At 46.8% G+C, this 20,752-nt stretch overlaps 1 protein-coding gene across 1 annotated transcript in view; it reads right to left on the reverse strand.

Annotated features, from left to right (window-relative positions):
* The window catches only part of DPH6 (diphthamine biosynthesis 6), a 484,410-nt gene that overhangs the window by 78,920 nt on the left and 384,738 nt on the right, over positions 1-20,752 (reverse strand). Inside the window, exon 14 of the mRNA XM_078659430.1 lies at positions 463-898. Within this exon, the coding sequence (XP_078515556.1) occupies positions 463-898 (436 nt within the window). The remainder of the gene's footprint in view (positions 1-462; positions 899-20,752) is intronic.

The following is a 20,752-nucleotide window of genomic DNA, read 5'->3' on the forward strand; positions in this document are numbered from 1 at the left end:
ACACCTCCTCCCTCTCTAGGCCACACCTCCTCCCTCTAGGCCACACCTCCTCTCTCTCTAGGCTACACCTCCTCCCTCTGGGCCACACCTCTACCTACTGTTAACGTTCAAAACCTTGAAGTAAACGTGATGTGTCTGTGAGCTCAACCACCACATGGTGGAATGAGCAAAATATGCGCATGTGGAATCAGTGAAGTTCAGTGCGCCACTAAGGCTGTCTGGTGGCACATGGAAGTCCACGGCCACTTTAGGTATTTATTGGCTCGTAATAGGCCAACAGGGGCCAATAGAATTCTTGGATTAAAGTGCACCAGCTATACTGTAGTTCACAGTTCAATGTGAGTCTAACACAGTTTTTGTCCGAGGGAGGCTACACTAGGTCAGTTAAGGAACACATGTAGGAGCTGTAGACAGGGGTCTCACCATTCAGTGTTCTATGCCCTTCTGCTGTGGCAGGCTTACCTGTCTGCAGTGTTTCAGCATCCACACTGCCCCTCCTGTAGAATACCCTGAAGCACAGGGGCAGGAGGCTGCTGTCCATGGAGAGTTTCTCCAGGGCTTGCTGGAGCACCGAGGGCAGTTCATGGAACACAGAGGGCAGCTCGTGGAGCACAGCACTGCAGGAACCCATCGAAGGGGCAGACGGTAAGCTCCACGCCAGGAATAGTGAAATAGAAGCACACGAACCAGAGCTGGAAGCGATGGCATCGCACACTATCTGCCAGTCCCCAGCACGCTTGGCCTGCCCGACATGCCTCCTCTGCGCCGGGTCGTCAACAACGCCAACCACATGCCACTCGACGCAGGCGCCCCGCGGAAGGTGCGGAACCACCACCACCGCAAGCCGTGCTCCGCAGGCTGCGTGCTGCTCCTCAGCAGCGGTTTCTTCTCTTTCAATCTAGAAAACACAACAAACAGGTTTGTCATTTAAAGTTCTGGATATCTGGAAGCACTTTTCACTAGGATTGTGCATGCAAAAAAAGCATCAGCCCGAGTTATGAAAATAAATCCTGTATAAAAAAAAATAAAGTTGGATACTAATAACTTTATTAACACATTCCCCAAAGTAAGAACCCGAGAGCCAGTTTTTTAAAGATTAGATTTATAACTGTATCAGCCTGCAGATCCCATTCATGTACTGCCAGAGGACTTCTTTATGTTATTCAGAGTGTACACTGGACAACTGAAATCTCGCCTACCACAATACCATATTCAAAAACAAGTATATAGAAAAATATCATAAATATATATACATTCTGTGTCATCTCCAAAATATTGCTGCGTAATGTCAAAATATGGCTATCTACTTAAAATGCGTCTACGATTAAAAAAAGTCACAATTCATCAATATGCACATTTAAACAAAACACTTATGCGTGACTACTAAAATCATTTTGACATAAAGTAGAATCACTTCGTGAAACATTTTCTGCTTAATCTCCGAACTGTTAGAGATGAGCTTAGAAACGTTTCATAAAATGTTTTAAAATATGCCTGTAATCACTGTATAACCCCGCAAAAATCAAGCACAAATGAACGCATAAGCAATTTAACATTATAGATGTATTTGGCAGGTAAAATATGAACTTCTAGTTAAAGATCACAAAGTAAAATCCTAAATTTCACGGTTATGTTGGAATTACTATTGGAATGGGAGCTGTTTTTCATGCGTATTTTAGCAGTTGGACACGCCCCTCTGATTGGTGGATTTGCTCGAGCAAGACCCCATCGGTGAAGACGGTTGGGCTGTCAAGGACCCATGTGTGACCCTGTTATTTTTTTCCTTTCTCCTTAAACATTCGCTAGTTTCACTTTTTCCACTATTGGCTTCTGAATGCCAAAATCCTGCGGAGACCCTACAGGCGAATTTGCACTTGCTGCAAACTCTGAAACGGGCGAGGTCGTCTATCAGCGCCAGACCGGTGACTGAGGCGTCTGTGTGGTATTAATGCTCAAATGCATAGCTGAGATCTACTATATTTGAGGGAAGGCTGGCTGCAGTACAGATTATCTCCACTAGGAGGTGGTCTATCAGTGCCGGACTGGTTACTGAGCCCTCTGTGTGGTAACAAAGCTCCAATGCATGGCTGGGATCCATGCTCGAGGGAAGATTGGCTGCAGTATAGGAGGTGGTCTATGAATGTGCCGGACCGGTGACTGAGGCCTCGGTGTGGTAATACTGCTCCAATGCATGGTTGAGGTCTATGCTTGAGGGAAAGCTGCCTGCAGTACAGCTTCTCGCCACTAGGAGATGGTCTACAATTGCAGGACCAGTGACTGAGGCCTCAGTCTGGTAATACTGCTCCAATGCATGGCTGAGATCCATGCACGAGGGAAGGTTAGCTGCAGTACAGCTTCTCTCCACTAGATGGTGGTCTATCACTGTGCCCGACCGGTGACTGAGGCCTCGGTGTGGTAATAATAAAGCTCCAATGCATGGCTGGGATCCATGCTCGAGGGAAGACTGGCTGCAGTACAGCTTCTCTCCACTAGATGGTGGTCTATTACTGTGCCCGACCGGTGACTGAGGCCTCGGTGTGGTAATAAAGCTCCAATGCATGGCTGGGATCCATGCTCGAGGGAAGACTGGCTGCAGTACAGCTTCTCTCCACTAGATGGTGGTCTATCACTGTGCCCGACCGGTGACTGAGGCCTCGGTGTGGTAATAAAGCTCCAATGCATGGCTGGGATCCATGCTCGAGGGAAGACTGGCTGCAGTACAGCTTCTCTCCATTAGGCGGTGGTCTGTTGATGTGCCCGACCAGTGACTGAGGCCTCGGTGTGGTAATACTGCTCCAATGCAGGGCTGGGGTCTATGCTTGAGGGAAAACTGCCTGCAGTACAGCTCCTCTCCACTAGAGGGCTGTGCCAGCTTGCAGTGGCTGTCAGCAGAGCAGCACCAGTTCACCCAGTTTTAATCTGCTCTGACTGAGGCTTTGGCTGTGGCCCATCACCTGGAACAGACAGACAGGAGGACAACAAAGATGGCAACAGCGTGTTTAAGTGAGCGGCCTTCCAGATATGAGCATGCTAAATTCTTGCACCACATCATTTTTACCAAGTCACGATTTTCGTTCTCGCGAAGGATGACATTTAATTGTTTACTTTCACCTACGCACAAACAGATTTGTCCGAGGGCAATATTGTCGCCACACTGTGAGTTAATTTTTGCTTTAAACAATTCCACCCAAGCTGAAACATTATGAAGGATATTTTAACTTTTGCAAAGTTTTTTCTATGCACCGGAAAAGAAGTCCGTTTTCTGTTAAGGGTATCTCATACAGACACGTTTTTTAGTTCCGTAAAGTGTCCCAAAAATCACGAGGTAAGTGGTAATTCTGGGGGGATCCATTTGAATATCTTTCGGAGAATGCGGAGCCTGTTGAAGCAGCCAGAGGTGACAGCGTTGGCCAGTCGGGTCATGGAGAGGGAGGAGTTGAGTACGATACCGAGGTTTCTGGCATGGTCCGTGGGGGTTGGAGGGCTGCCAAGGGTGGTGAGCCACCAGGTGATGTCCGATCTGGAGGGGGAAGGTCTGCGGATGAGGACCTCTGTCTTCTCTGAGTTGAGCTTCAGGTATCCAGGATGTGATGTCCTTCATTCCTTCCTGGAAGTTGAGTCTAGTGGTGACGGGATCCTTGGTGAGGGTGAGGATGAGCTGGGTGTCGTCGGCGTAAGATACTAGGCTGAGTCCGTGCTGTCTGATGATGGCGGCGAGCAGGGCCATGTAGATGTTGAAGAACGTGGCTCTAAGCGACGATCCTTGGGGCACTCCGCAGTTGATTTCCATGGGTTTGGAGAGGAAAGGTGGTAGACTGATTCTTTGTGTTCTGCCAGTGAGGAAGGAGCGGATCTATTCGAGGGCGGTTCCCTGTATGTCGGCGTCGTGGGGTCTGGCGATGAGTGTGCGGGCGGAGACAGTGTTGAGTGCTGCAGAGAGGTCGAGTAGTATCAGGGCCGTGGTCTGTCCCTGGTCGAGGAGGGAGCAGATGTCGTTTGTGGTGGCGAGTAAGGCGGTCTTGGTGCTGTGATTACTTCGGAATCCGGATTGGGAGGGATCGAGGATGGAGTTTTCTTCGATGAATGTTGTTAGCTGGGCATTGAATGATCTTCTCTGTGACTTTAGCAGCGTAGGGGAGGGAGATGGGACGGTAGTTTTTCCGGTCTGTGAAGTCTGCTGACTGCTTTTTGAGCAGGGGTCTGATTACTGCACTTTTCCAGTCATCGGGGAAGGTGCTGATAATAGTTGACAATGAAAGATGTTCTTGGGGAATAGTTCTCCCCCAGAGGCCTACCAGACTGACCAGCACTGCTCCCTAAAAGCCAAGGATCTCTAGTAAGTGCCCATCTCTTGCATAAAGGGACACTGGGCAGAAATAGCAGGGTGCTTTGTGGCATGAAGCCACAACATCAAGTGCCACCGTACAACACGAGGGCCCTCTGCGGCAAGAACCATAAATCAATCAATCAGAAATTATAGAGCGCAGTAAATCACCCGTGAGGGTCTCGAGATGTTGGAGGTTTGCTGCTGCGAGGTGGGTTGTTAATTTGCACATCCAGGTTTTGAGTTTTCTCCTGAATTGTTGGAATGTTGGTTCGGTCCTCAAGTGCAGGGGAAGGTTGTTCCATGCCTTGGCTGCCAGGTCTAAAAAGGAGTCCTCCGCAGCAGGGATTACTTTCTCTTGCCTGTGAATTACTTGGGGTCACCGGTGCAACTCCAGGGTCTTCTTCCACAGGTCTGTCATCATCTTGCAGCTTTCCCTGTTTAAGCAGGGGCATCAAATAGGGGCAGCTAGGGGTAGATAGTGGTTCTCATGACTGCTTTATTGCACCGCTGGCTCTTCGACTGCGACCCCTTCTCTAAGGGTAATAATGGCAAAAAGAGGAAGGGAACTTGGTCAGTTTTGGATACATCTAAGGTAGTGCCAGACAGAACTCCTGTCCCTGCGGTCCTCTAGTGTCACAGAACACCTGCTACCTCATTAGTTTGGGATATATTTAAGTTAGTGTCAGATAAAACACCTGCCCCGTACGAATCTCAACTTCAAAAGAATACCATACTCTGTGCTGTACGATAGTGCAAAAGAACACCATACTCTTTTGGGATAAATCACCTGCCCCGAGCAGTCCTCCAATGCAAAAGAACACCCTACTCTATTGGGATCGAATACCTGCCCCATGCGGTCCTCTGGGGCACAAGAACACCATACTCTATTGTGGTAGATCACCTGTCCTGTGCTGTCTTATAGTGCAAAAGAACACCATACTCTATTGGGATAGATCCCATGCCCTGTGCAGTCCTCTGGTGCAAAAGGACACCATACTCTATTGGGATAGATCCCATGCCCCGTGCGGTCCTCTGGTGCAAAAGGACACCATACTCTATCAATCAATCAGAATGTGCATAGCGCAGCTGCTTCACCCATGAGGGTCTCAAGACGCTGTGGGGTCCTGCTAAGGCATCACTCTATTATGATAGATCACCTGCCCCCAGCGGTTCCCTCCAATGAAACAACACCTGACGCATCCCGTAATCCACTATGGTAGAACACCTACTCCATGTAGTTCTCTATAGAGTCCAAGTCTGGATAGATCTAAGTAAGTCTCAGAGAAAACGCCGGCGTCATGTGGTTCTATACTGTGATAGAACAACTGCTCCATGCGGTCCTCTTGTGATAAAGAACAAGTGCCCTATCTGAACCCACGCGTGTATAGCACAATCGATTTTGGTGACGAGTTGGTAAGGACCTATGTCAAAACGCAGTAAGACTGGTGGAAGTTGGGAGCCATTTCTGGCAAGAGAAGGCCTTATTTGGGGCTGCTCACATTCAAATCCACTGGCAAGTAGTGTCAGATTAAACTGAATTTAATTAAATCATGTTTATTGTATTAATCCCACAGATTACAATAAAATAAGCATTTCTTAATCCCCCGGAATATCTGGTAAAAAGTGGTTGAAATGTACGATACATAAATGTGTAATAGGAATATGGTTAAAATTTACTAAAAACAGAAGCTTAACACTTTATAGGCATGATCTAAAAATGCTATTCATTTTATAACAGAACTATTGTCTTTGATTGTAAATAAGGCTCCCTGTTTTCCGTTTTTACTGATTACCGGTAAATCCAGAAAATCATTTATTTTCTTGTCTGTAATTATTTTTAAATGTGGATAAAAACGGAAATTGAGTGCTTTTTTGAGTGATTCTAAATACGCTTTTCCATAACTGCCAGGCCAATAACTGTGGATTGATAGGTAAGGGCGTTAAAAAATAAAGGAATTTTAGCAAAGAGGCTTAAACAGCAGTAGCTATGCACAAGGCTGATACTGAAATGTGCATATTTTCATATAAGTGCATTGATTTATCTTCTGCAGGTGTTCATATCACTGAAACCTGGCAGGCATTCAAGCATGCCTGTATATTTATTGTTTAAATAAATGTGGAAATATGCCAGTTTGAGCTTTACTTTTTTAACAAAACCCGTAATACATATGGATAAATACAGATAAAGATGACAAAAAATAAATATAGATAAATAAAGACAGAAATGACAAAAAAATAAATACCGTAAAACCGGGAGCCCTAATTGTAAAACAGTATCTACTAGCCTCTGAGGTAGATCTTATTTTTGCATCATTAAAAAACGGTTGCAAGTAGAACTTTCTTAGATATAAAAGTTTTAGGCAACTACATAACATGTGCATAAGAGTATCAGTGGATAAGAGTATCTGTGCATAAGAGTACCAGTTGTATATCCACAAAATCGAAAAGCAGACTTTCCATTGAGAACTTGGTTCCAGAGCAATCTAAATCTTAAGGGATTTTAGTTTAATATGACCAGGCAGAGTGGACCTGATATATTCTTAATCTGGAGGGAAAAAAAAGGGTTTCTAGAACTGAATCTACATGTTTATGTTGCTTTAACTTTGCCAGCGTCTCCAAGTCAAGCAGATTATACATTTCTAGAACCTTCTTTGTAACCCTGGTCAACTACTAAACTGCACCCACAAATGCTTTGATAAAGCAACTTTATATGCTAAAAGGAATATAAACAATTCACAAAAGTGAACTTTGAAATTAAAAAATATCAGGCAATGAGAGAGGTTATGATTTTGGGGTCCCTCCTAACCTAGGGGGAGGACCAAACATCATATCATGCTGAACGATTCATTGGTGGTCCCATCCTCTTAGGACCACCCCAAGCACAGTTATTATGAGCAAAAATACAATCCCAACCAAAGGCCCTGCAAAGCATTATGGGATGAGATTAGCAGTGGGCAGTGAATATTATAGTATCCAATATCAAAATAATTCTGCTAAGAGCTGCAGTTCAACTCGTCGTTACTAGGTGTCCCTCACGGGTCAAATGCAAAAGCATTGAATCAAGCTGCAGTTCCACTAGTCGTTACTAGATGTCCCTCACGGGTCAAATGCAAAAGAACTCGTGACTCATGAGGGACATCACCTCTCTCACTGCTTGCTAAGTTTTCATTTTCACTTTTGTGGAATGACAATATGCATTTTAGCATGTGTATAGACAGAGATACTTGTTATTTTACCGAAAATATAAGAGGTCTCTGTTGACGGAGCTGCGTAGTAGTACTCCGCCAATTACGCCCACCCTTCCTTATTTAATGATACAACATTCAATTCCACATTCTTCCATGATATTTTCTGAAGTTCCAAGTTGATTAAGGATTGTAAGGTTGTAGGGGCGCAATCAGATACATAATTTAAAGTATCCCTGCGATGGAGTGACGTTAAAGTTTTAAAGTAATATTTAACACTTTTAATGATGATTTAATTGCTCTACCTCCAAATAGTTTGGATTTAGAGATCATAGTAGATTTAAGCTTTCTTGTTGAAAGATGATTTGTCAAAGATAGATGAAGCTGCTAGTCAGAAGGAGCACAGGGAGGAGGGAGGAAAGGACTGGAAGGGAACAGGAGCCAGCTGTAGGGTCTTGTAAACTGAGGTGATGGATTCAAGTCTATAGTCCAGCGCATAAGCACAATGCAATAGAGACCGTATCATACGGACAGTGCTATGGAGGCAGTGTTATGGAGACAATCCCGTGGAGATAAAGCTATGAAGACAATACTGTGCAGAGAATGTAAAAAGGAAAGACATCTTCTTCCCTCTAAGCACAACTCTACAATGACCCATGGAGTTTCAGGCAGTAATACATTCAGTTGAGAGTGCACAGTATTATTTCTTATTTAGGTGGGCATGGCACAAGCCCATACCTTTGGAGGGTCCTGTGCACCGATTTGGTGTAAGTGTACTGCAGCACTTGCCCATCACTGAATTCAAGGATCACATGTGGAGGGGTGATACATAACTAACAAGCCGGTCACTGCTATCAAGAAACACAAGCATCGCGGAGGGCGAAACAAGAACCCCGGTGAACACATGAGGGATGACCAAGTTTGAGGCTGACAGCGCATAGCCGCAAAAAGTACTGGTTTAAGGCATTGTGCATAATAGACCATCGGTAATGGTACAGCTCCAGCTACACGGTGGTCAAAGTGATGGCCAAAGGTCATTTGACAATGTGAAGAACTTGGCAAATGTAGGCTTTCCTCTTCGGCACAAGTTAGTCAGGGCTGAAAGAAGAGGGAGTGGTGTCGGCGCTTAGCAGTGTAACTCACTCATGAGAGATCCTTACCAATGCTTTGGAGTACAGACCTGCGTGTGGCTGAGGAGGCATTGGCCATGTATTTTTGACACCATGAAGGAGGGTATTAAGCTGATGTTTGATTAAGCCAGGTCTGGAGATGTTGAAGAAAGACTACACAAGTCCTGATGGTGAACTTATAAAGAGAAGAAGGACTCAGTCCAAGGACATTAGAGATAGAAATGAGACTGTTGTTCAAGGGTATACTGTGTCCTGACATCATTTATCTCAGTCATGGCTTTTTTTTATTTTTAAATATGTATTTATAGTTTCAAAGCCACAAAGAATAGACACATCAGAACAATGCGATGAAACATGACACAGTGTGGAGGCGCCCACAGCCGCAAGCATCCTATTCTGATGGGAGTCCGCAATTATAATAACAGCCGCAGAGGAAAAACAAAGGAGGGAGTGCAGGGGTCTACCGTCCCGCGTCAGCAGTCATCGTCCATGAACATAACCTACATCTCTTGGGGAGGGGGGTCCGCGCGGCGCCGCCATGCTCGTGACGGAACCACTCGGTCACGAGCCAGGGGCGTGCTGTGCTTGTGACAGAGTTGTTCCGTCACGGCCCCGCCCGCTCGATAGAACGCCCGCGCAGGTGCAGAATTCCTGCAGCGTGGGCGGGGCGGCCGCGCCATGACGGAACCACTCCGTCACCAGCACAGCGCATCCGTGGCTTGTGACGGAGTGGTTCCGTCACGAGCACGGAAGAGGTTAAGCATTCAGCGTGTGTATGGGAGGGGAACGCCAATGGCAGAGGATACAAAGTTTGGCCGTGGTCAATGCCGTATAAAGGAAGCTGTGCTCATGGTACGTCAGCAGGGAGATGTCTGTAGTGTCATGTAATAAGACCACATGCGGGTGTATCGGGGATGTGAGGGGCAGAGCCCTGGGTAATGTTCTGGCGCTAAGACCTAAAAGTTCTGAATGACATGGAAGGTGTATAGAATGTGCACTGTGTCAGAGCCCAAGTGGTTGCATCACCAGCACCAAGAATGATGGAGGGGTCCCGCATGTTCCAGTACCAATCCTGCACCATCTTAAAAAGACAGAACTTCATCCTTGACTCCCCTACTCCTCGGTCCAGCTCTTCAAGGATTGCTGCCTAGTCCTCGTCTTTTACCACACTGTTCGCAGTCAAGAACTTCAGATAGAATCAATACCCGCTTGACGCCACACAGGCCAGTCAGGTATACGGATGCCAGTGTTCTGCCAGAGGGGGGTGCCCTTGTAAAAGTAGGGGTGGACTAAGAGGAGAGAGTGCGCTTGTTTCCAGACGTGGACAATAGCACTGTTCGTAGGGTTCACAGAACAGTGCAGTAGCTCGCTATACGCATAAAGTGAATAGAGGCCTGGATGTTTCAAAGGGGGGTCGTTTATATAAGTTCAGATATTTTTTATTTGTTGCAATGACTATTGCCCGCTTATGTATAGCGGGGCACTGGCTGTGCCAGGAGCCTCCAATATTTGAGGTGTGGAGGGCCAAGTTATATAGAATTTCAAGTTTGGAACTTAGTCTATATTCGCTAAAGGGGGCACGAAAAACGGAAATTGGGTCTTATGATTTGGGAGCAATTCTTGGCTCATATGAATAATTGAGAATACTAATTTGTAAAGTACAAGGAATTATGGAAGGTATAAAGACTAAAAACTGTGGAAACGCAACATGACAACTATATTTTTTAGATTCAAGTAAAAAAATGGGGATTTTGCAATGATAAGGCAAATTAATCTTTCCCAGCAGATTATTTACATTTATGTTCTTTTTCGCGTATTTTCTTGATGGATAAAATAATGTATGATAATCATGTAAGAATTATATATGGAAATTGTGTATTGTCAAATGTCTATCATGTCTTGGAAGTGTGGAAAGAAAATAAAATAAAAAAATGATTTACCTACACCTAGAATAGTATGAGGTAGGAAGAGTGCATTGGTTTTGAAAGCAGTTACTGTCCTCATAGTTTCTTCTTTCACAATAAGAGTTGAGATGGCAGATTCATTTCACCCACCAAATGTAGATTAAATACCCATATAAATGTGTTATTTGAATACAATGTTTGTTTGTAGGTGGTTAGTTCAATACATTGTATAATGAAATCACAATAAAGTGTGGTTGGGTAATAAAAAAAATAAAAATAAATAAAAAATAAAAAATAAAGTTAATAGAGGCCTGGTGAGCTGTGGGTAATTTTCATCTCCATCAGTACCGGGAAAGGGTGGAGGTGCATGAAGGTAAGTTGAGCAAGGTGGAGTGCAATGGTATAGAATTCAACGAAGGGGAGCCCCAGTCCATCATGCTTCCTGTGGGCAATCAGCTTGAGCAATGGTAATCTCGGCTTGGTGCCATCCTAAAGAAAGGTCTTGATATCTTTGTCTATGGGTCGCAACTGGAGCATACCAAGAACGTATGTGAATTGAGGGAAGGTGACCATTTTGACAACTGGCACCCTACCCCAGAGCGAACGTTTCAGGTGAGTCCATTTAGAGGTCCGCCCTGGCCCATTTCCTGAGGGGTTCCAGATTGTCTACCCTCATATATTTTAGACTCTGTTAACATAAAGCCCAGGGTATTTAAGGAGGGATGACGTACAACAAAATCCGCAGCCCTGTATGGCAGCTACTGTCATGGAGAGGAGTAGAGCTTCTCTTTTGTCCCAATTTACCCTGTAAGATTGCTAGGCCGCACATTTTGCGAAGAGGCTCAGGAGGGCAGAAGAGATATGGGGAGGTCTGGGAGTGTCAGCAGGACATCATTCGCATAAAGAAGGGTCTCCCAGTATGAGGATAGCCGCGATGCATATCGAATGACGAATGGTCATGGCCAGGCAGCGGCCAGGGCTTAATTGCAAGGAAGAGAGGCTGGGAGACAGGGCACCCCTGTCGTGTCCCACACCGGAATGGAAAGGCAGCTGAGAGAAAGCCCCCACAACTGACTTATGCAGTGGGTATCATGTAACCATCAAACTCTTGATAAAATCATCGCAAAGGCCAAACTTGCGGAGAGCCGCAAAGAGATATTCCAATTCTATTAACCCCTTCCATGCTCATGACGAGCTGAGCTCGTCATGTAACGCGGTTTTTAAAAAAAAGCCGCACAGTGCGAAAATCGCGGCCGCACGCATGCGGTTAAGTCAAACCCCTTCTCAGCGTCCAGGGATAGGAACAGAGCCTCTTTCAGCATGCCTTTGAACAGCCAAAGGACATGGGACAGAGTTTGTAAGTGATTGCGAGAGGTTCGTCCCGGGATAAGGTCTAATAGTATAGGTTGGATAAGTGTGGCTTTTACCTTCTTAGTATGCTGGCTAAGATCTTGACATCTCCATTAAGTAGAGCTATGGGTCGGTAACTGTCGCAGGACAGCAGGTCCTTGCTCTGCTTGGGAAGCACTGTCATAAAGACCTGCTGGAAATAAGCCCCTAGCCACCCATCTGATCTGCCTCCTTATAGGCAGCACAGAGGGAGTCCTCTACGGCGGCTGTCGTCTATTTGTAAGGCTTCGCGGGGAAGTCATCCTCCTGGGGGCCATACTGGAGGGTGCGGAGGATAGGGCCTGTACATTCTCCTTCTTGGTGAGCTCGTTCAAGAGTAGTGCCAGCCCATTTCCGCTCATTTGGGGGAAGCAGATGGTGCTGAAGAAGCGACTAATGTGGGTCTGATCTGTAACAATTTCTGAGGCAGAGGTCTGCATAGTACTCTGCCAAAGTTTCGGCTATCCCCTGCGTTTTCACCCCATTTATAATGACGTGTTTGAGCCTGTGGATCGCGTACTTCACCTTGGAAGTGAAGAGGGCCTTATGGTCCATCTTCGCCTTCTCTAGTCTACGGCGAATGGGAACAGGGGGGCGGGATGGTTTTTACGGCTGAGTCAAGAGAGGTTAGGCCAGCATTCAGAGGGCGCCCACAGGGCGCGGTGTGAAAAATTAGCCCTAGTAGTATGCACCAAACTAAGATGTGCAATGGCCAAGTAGAATCCGACGAGTCTCACCAATAGAGAAATGAGTATGTGGGTTCACAGAACGCCTAGGAAGGGGCAAAGTTTCCAGTCCACAGAGGGAAGGTTATAGCAGTGTGCAGGTCAAGCTGCGGCAGGAGGTTGCCTCCATATGTCCACGAAGGGGCCCAAGCAATGTGAGATACCAGCACCCCATCTGGTCATATGAAGTTGGTTTGTGGCCAAGTTCAGTTCAGTGGTGGGCCACTCCTGGGGACCCAAGTCGCTGTGGGCTGGAATGGTGAGGGTGGGGCTGGATGGATCGCCCTCCTGAAAGTTAACAAGGGCCACTACAGTACTGAGGAGTCACCGTAAGGATGCCCTGTCACTCCAGGAGTATGGGGGGTGTCCCACAGTCCCTACAGATACCAGCCAAAAGGAGGCAGAGTGTCTCAGAAGCGTCCCCCGAACAGCGTCACTGGAAGAGTGGGGTTCACCTCTCTGCATGCCACCGCAAGGCAACAGGATGCAGACTGCTCCAAGTGGGCTCCACCATGCTCAACGTGAGCAGGTGAACACTCTGGCAAGGCCGCGAGGATTCCGTCTATGTGCAGCAGGCATGGGTTGGGAACTCCTGGTGAATGGACTTCATCACTCAGAAGCAGTAGGCCTCATAGGAGCTGCCCACTCAAGCTAGGCCGGGCCCTTTGCTCCTCGGGCACTCCACGTAGGGGGGCACTAGAGGTGTCAAAAGGCTCCCCAGGGGGTCATAAAGCAAGCTCAGGCATTCTGGAATGTGGCCAAGATCCTCTCCGGTATGTGGCAGCGATCAGAAGACTAAGCATTAGGCGGCCATCTTTGTCAGCAGCCAAGCACTGCTCCTTCATTCCATAGTGATGTTAAAATGACATTCAGTTAAATAATTAGCTGAGTTATTTTTAATTTTTGGAGTTCATATTAGTCTAAGAGATTCTATTAAGAAATGCGCCTTTTTTCCTACTAACTGTGAGGTTCATTGGGTTGGGTAACATTTTGGAAGGTAATTCATTCAGATTGACTTGTATATATATCTTATTGGCAATTCGCATTTGGTTAATTAATATCTGTTTAAGTTGACTTCTGTTTTTTTGGAAAATGCAGTTTATGTTAGTGGTTCTTATGTACTGAATGCTTAGCACTGCAAGAAAGGCCGGGAAGTTAAAATTATCCACCTATAGGTTGCTTTAGGAGTACAGTGTGTTTACTTTCAACTCCACTTGTTTTGGTGGAGGAGTGTGGAAGAGGGTTTAGTAACCATCAAGGTGCTGCTGTGTCCTCACCCACGCACACAAAGCGATCCACAACATGGGCCCCGAATACCTCAACAATCGCCTCACGTTCTACACTCCGACCCGCCAGCTCCGCTACGCCAGCCTCGCCCTCGCCGCCCTTCCCAGGGATTCGCAGAACCACTACCGGAGGAAGATAGTTCTCCTACCTGGCGGCCAAGACATGGAACTCCCTCCCAGCCCACATACGACTGACCCAGGACCACCTCACCTTCAGGAAACACCTCAAGACCTGGCTATTCGATCAGAAGCAGCACCCCCCCTCCCTTCAGCGCCTTGAGACCCTAGCGGGTGAGTAGCGCGCTCTATAAATGGATTGATGATGGATGAATCTATTCTCCACCAGTCTACACCACACTATGTCACTGCACTATATGCCAATGCACTCTACGCCACTTTACTCGAAACCAACGCACTCTATTGCCACTGCGCTCTACACCAATCTACCCTGCACCACTGTTCTTTACGCCGCTACACTCTATGCCACTCTATTCCACTCTACGATACTCTATGATGATCTACTCCATTAAACACTACTCCTCTCTATACCACACCACAGCACTACTCCAATATATGCAACTCCCTCCATGCCACTCCATGTAATTTTACCCCACGCTTTTCTATTACACACCACTCCGCTCTACGCCACTCCACTCTCACACTCTACTCCATTAAACACTACTTCACTCTATGACACTCTACTCTGCTCTGTCACTCCACTCTATGCCATTCTGCAAGACTCCTCCACTCTATATGTTACACAAATCCCTCTATGTCACTTCATGCCACTTTACTCCACTCTGTTCTATGCCACTCCACTCCACCATGTGCCCCTCCACTCTATGACACTTGACTTTACCACGCTCTACTCTATGCCATTCGACTCTCCTACACTGCTCTACGCCACTCCACTCTACGCCAATCTACTCCACTCTTCAACACTCTATTCCACTCTATGCAACACGCTCTACACCACGACACTCGCTCTAAACCACTTCATCAACACGCTAAGCGACTACACTATACGACACTCTACTTCAATCCACTCTAAACCACTACACAACACTCTACACCACTCCGCGCCACTACACTCCACTTCATTCAACTCCACACCATTCCACTCTGCTCTACACCACTCCATCAACACTCTAAGCAACTACACTATACGATACTCTACTTCACACAACTCTACACCACTCCACGACACTACATTCCACTCCAGTCAACTCTACACCCCTCCACTTTTCTCTACACCACTCGATCAACACGCTAAGCGACTACACTATACGACACTCTACTTCAATCCACTCTAAGCCACTACACAACACTCTACACCACTCCGCGCCACTACACTCCACTTCATTCAACTCCACACCATTCCACTCTGCTCTACACCACTCCATCAACACTCTAAGCAACTACACTATACGATACTCTACTTCACACAACTCTACACCACTCCACGACACTACATTCCACTCCAGTCAACTCTACACCCCTCCACTTTTCTCTACACCACTCGATCAACACGCTAAGCGACTACACTATACGACACTCTACTTCAATCCACTCTAAGCCACTACACAACACTCTACACCACTCCGCGCCACTACACTCCACTTCATTCAACTCCACACCATTCCACTCTGCTCTACACCACTCCATCAACACTCTAAGCAACTACACTATACGATACTCTACTTCACACAACTCTACACCACTCCACGACACTACATTCCACTCCAGTCTACTCTACACCCCTCCACTTTTCTCTACACCACTCGATCAACACGCTAAGCGACTACACTATACGACACTCTACTTCAATCCACTCTAAGCCACTACACAACACTCTACACCACTCCGCGCCACTACACTCCACTTCATTCAACTCCACACCATTCCACTCTGCTCTACACCACTCCATCAACACTCTAAGCAACTACACTATACGATACTCTACTTCACACAACTCTACACCACTCCACGACACTACATTCCACTCCAGTCAACTCTACACCCCTCCACGACACTCTACACCACTCCGCGCCACTACACTCCACTTCATTCAACTCTACACCCCTCCACTTTTCTCTACACCACTCCATCAACACGCTAAGCAACTACACTATACGATACTCTACTTCAATCAACTCTACGCCACTACACAACACTACATTCCACTCCAGTCAACTCTACACCGCTCCACGCCATCCCATAGCACTCCTCTCTACTCCACTTTACAGCACTCCAATCCACACCATTCTCCTTTCTCTCACTAACTTTTCGCCAGGCTCAACAGCAGGCACAATGTGCACAAGATGGCTCAACATATTGGCAAAGCCAATACCTCGAGTCTTACATAGGCAAGAGCGAGTGGCTTTGCCAGTGCTTGTTTTGTCTAGCAGCCTTTTGTGCGTCCGAGGCGGATCACGGGGCATTACGGACTCTTTTTTCTAGGCACAGAAGCGAGTGAAACCAGAGAGAAGATAACACAGCCCGCGGCTCGGGCTCTTAACGGCGCGCGGCCGCTCCGGCCCCGTGCGGGGCTCTAATGGCTTTTTACGCGGCCCTCCCCGGGCGGCTAATGCACCTGATCGCTTGACCTGCAGAAGTAATCAGCGGCGAAAACAGTAATCTTCCGCGGAGTCGATAAGACCATAACACGCACCCCGGGCTTTCAGTGCGCCGGGCCCAATTTACCACCACTCACCGGCCGCTCTCCAAGGGGCCGTAATTGCAGGTTAACGCCTCCTCGTTTCAAAACACACTCACAAACTTATTGACAAGTGACCCCATCACAGCGCACACAAAGAAAACCGGGCCCCGCGACCCCGCCACCTGTTTACTTACTTTTAAATAAAAAACGTCTCTCGCATACACTCCGGTGCCCGGGCACGCACGTGCCAATTGTCTGCGCGCCTCCTTTCAATGCAGCGCCAAGAAAAGACCCCGATAATTTGGCTCAAAATTGCGGCCACCTCTGTCATAATAAAACCTGAAGAGGGGCGGGGGTGGTGTTTGCTCACAGCGGCTCATTAGCTAAGGAGAGGCTAGTAATCAAAGCGCTATCGAATAAATGCTACATTAACACTTAGCAGGAGCCCGCGGCCACTTCAGAGACGCGGCACTGCCGAAAAAAGGCAACGTTTGCGCCATGTTTGCTACACGAACGCAGCACAGATTTGCCTCCAGTCCAGATATCTGCACCACGCTGGGTTGCAACACATACACATTATTGTAAATATAATGAGAGGTGGAGATCTTAATAAAGAAAACATAACCCGAAACTCGTTTGAACTATTTTGACTATTTAAATAACCAAAAACGTGACAAACTAATTCTGCTTTGAAAACAGACCCGGGTTCCACATTTGGGAAGTTGAATACATTTATCGAATTCACTTTTTATTGCTGCGTTTTTCTCAGGGGCAAATGTAACGTGCAACACTCCACATCATACAAAGAGAAAAACGTGCAAATCCATTTTCACGTTTTTTTGTATAAGTGATGCACGTGACATTTGGTCTGATTTGGAGTATGTTGGTGTGGTACTCTGCCGCAAACGCGAGGGATATCATGCCGCCTTATTACGTGTGCAATAGATCATAATACATGTTTGTGCTGGAGAAAGTGCCTGTCCACCAACCTCTACCCAGGCCCTCCGTTTTCAATGCACTGCAGCTTAAACAAACGCCAACAGCCTGATTCACAATGGCACTTTCAATAGTACAGGCACTTTTTCTGATGAAAAATCTAGGATTCAGGAACTGTGACCCAGAAGTCGTAAATTCATTTACTCACTTGTAATATTACTTATTATTAGAGTAAAATTCCACATGTGCAAGTGCCACACAATGGGAGAGGAGGGAGCAGTTCATGGAGTGGTCTCAACGTGGCATGTGCGAGGCAAAAAAATGTCACATATGGGCACACTCTAAGCTTGGAAATGTCACACATGGGCACGCTCTAAGCTTGGAAATGTCACACATGGGCACGCTCTAAGCTTGGAAGTGTCACACATGGGAACACTGAGCATGAAAGTGTCACATGGACAAGCTCTAAGCTATGAAATGTCACACAAAAGGGGACGCTCTGAGCTTGAAAGTGTCACAGATGGGCATGCTCTTAAGCTTGGAAATGTCACACATGGGCACACTCTAAGCTTGGAAATGTCACACATGGGCACACTCTGAGCATGAAAGTGTCACACATGGGAACGCTCTGAGCTTGAAAGTGTCACACATGGGAACGCTCTGAGCTTGAAAGTGTCACACATGGGAACGCTCGAAGCTATGAAATGTCACACAAAAAGGGGACGCTCTGAGCTTGAAAGTGTCACACAGGGACAAGCTCTAAGCTTGAAAATGTCACACATGGGCACGCTCTAAGCTTGGAAGTGTCACACATGGGCACACTCTGAGCATGAAAGTGTCACACATGGACAAGCTCTAAGCTTGGAAATGTCACACATGGGAACGCTCTAAGCTTGGAAATGTCACAAATGGGCACACTCTGAGCTTGAAAGTGTCACACATGGGCACACTCAAAGCTTGGAAATGTCACACATGGGCACACTCTGAGCATGAAAGTGTCACACATGCACAAGCTCTAAGCTTGGAAATGTCACACATGGGCACACTCTGAGCATGAAAGTGTCACACATGGGCACACTCTAAGGTTGGAAATGTCACACATGGGCACGCTCTAAGCTTGGAAATGTCACACATGGGCACGCTCTAAGCTTGGAAATGTCACACATGGGCACGCTCTGAGCTTGAAAGTGTCACACATGGGCACACTAAGCTTGGAAATGTCACACATGGGCACGCTCTGATCTTGAAAGTGTCACACATGGGCACGCTCTAAGCATGGAAATGTCACACACAGGCACACTCTGAGCTTAGAAGTGTCACACATCGGGCCACAATAAGCTTGGAAAAGTCACGCACGGGCACACTCTAAGCTTGGAAATGTCACACATGGGCACACTCTGAGCTTGGAGTGTCACCATGGGCACGCTCTAAGCTTGGAAATGTCACATATGGGCACACTCTAAGCTTGGAAATGTCACACATGGGCACGCTCTAAGCTTGGAAATGTCACACATGGGCACGCTCTAAGCTTGGAAATGTCACACATGGGAACACTCTAAGCATGAAAGTGTCACACATGGACAAGCTCTAAGCTTGGAGTGTCACCATGGGCCCGCTCTGAACTTGAAAGTGTCACAAATGGGCACACTCTAAGCTTGAAAATGTCATACATAAGCAGCCTTGAAACTTGGCAGCCTTGAAAGTGTTAGAACGACTACAAATACCTCTATTTGAGTGCATTCACCCTTGCTTATTTTGAGCCGATGGGAATTACCTGCACTTATTTTTTGTGGACCGGCACTTATTTATCCGCATCATTTATTAAGCGAGCACAAGTGAGGGAAAAACAAAGAAAGACAGCAACACCATCACAAAGGGAGAAAGCAGGAACCTGCAAGAGTAAAATAAAGGGGCAGGGAGTGCATGGCAGTGGATAAAGGAGGCATGAATGAGGATGTAAGACTCTGCGGCCATGGTATTGCCCGAGGCAACATTTAATTGCATCAGCCGCAGGTTTCTGAGCAGAGCTTTGGGCACCGGCATTCATTCTTTCACAAATTCAGCACTTGCATTCACAACCCTCCAGTCCCTCCCCCTTATCTGCTAGTGGCTGGATATTCACGCCAGTCAAGGGATGGCATAAATCACTTTCTAGGACGAGAAAGGTATTAGAACACTCCCAAACATCAAGTGTTTATAGGGAGAGGGGTTTGTGTTGTGGGGCGGGGGGGGGGGGGGGGGGAGGGGGGCGGAGGTGGAAGAGTTCCCACCTGGAGAAGAGAAAAAAGGGAAAAATCACACAGATGCACCGGTTTCCTATAATGAGAAATTGTACTACATGTACTGCTGGACACTGGTGGAATAGCAATGTATAGAGTCACAATTCCCCAGGGAGCATGCCTGAAAGCTAAAAAAAAAAAAAACCAACCAGCATGTTAGTTATTTTTAGGTCTCGCCTACCAGACTGCGCAAGCTGACTGGTTACAAAAGGCCTTTTTGGGCTCACCAAAACCTTACACTGGTCAGATTCCCAGCACGCAGGTGCCATGCTTGTGGTCCTCGATGACATCTGTATGCTGGTTGACTCGAGTGGGCCGCCCTTGGGCATTTTGACCTATGAGCGGCTTTTGATACGATCTCCCACTTAGTGACTTTCCTCAGTGGGTGTTCAGAGGAAAGATTTCAAATGGTTGGCTTCCTTTTTGAGTGTCAGGGCACACATGGTGGTACTTCCACTCAATCCAGAGGACTTCCTCGCAGGGTTCTGCAAGGGTCAGCTCTTAGTCCAACTTTATTCAACATCTATATGTTCCTGCTGGGTAAACCGATACGTGGCTGGATTTTCCCTACTCTTGTAGGCTGATGACACCCACTGTGGTCTGTCTGGTGGAAGAGTCTTCAGCTGCAGCCAACATATATGCCTATTTCACATCAGTTGCTCACAGGATGTGTCGTAACTCTTTAAAAGTAAACGAAAACAAAACGAAGCTACTCACATCCAGCCTGATTTCCATCGGCCAGATTCCCCGCTGGTTGCCATCTGAGCTTCGAGTCTCCTAAGCCTTGCCACTCTTAACTTCACTTGATGTAATAAGCGTGTTTTCGTATTTTACTTTGTGTTGTCACTCCGCTTGATTAAAAAGCGTTTTACTCGCCAAATATTTAAGCCTCATCTCACCGCTGCCTTGGCCCACTCTCAGCTGAGAATTGA

The sequence above is a fragment of the Lissotriton helveticus genome, chromosome 9 (genome assembly GCF_964261635.1).
Source record: "Lissotriton helveticus chromosome 9, aLisHel1.1, whole genome shotgun sequence".
Classification (NCBI taxonomy): domain Eukaryota; kingdom Metazoa; phylum Chordata; class Amphibia; order Caudata; family Salamandridae; genus Lissotriton; species Lissotriton helveticus.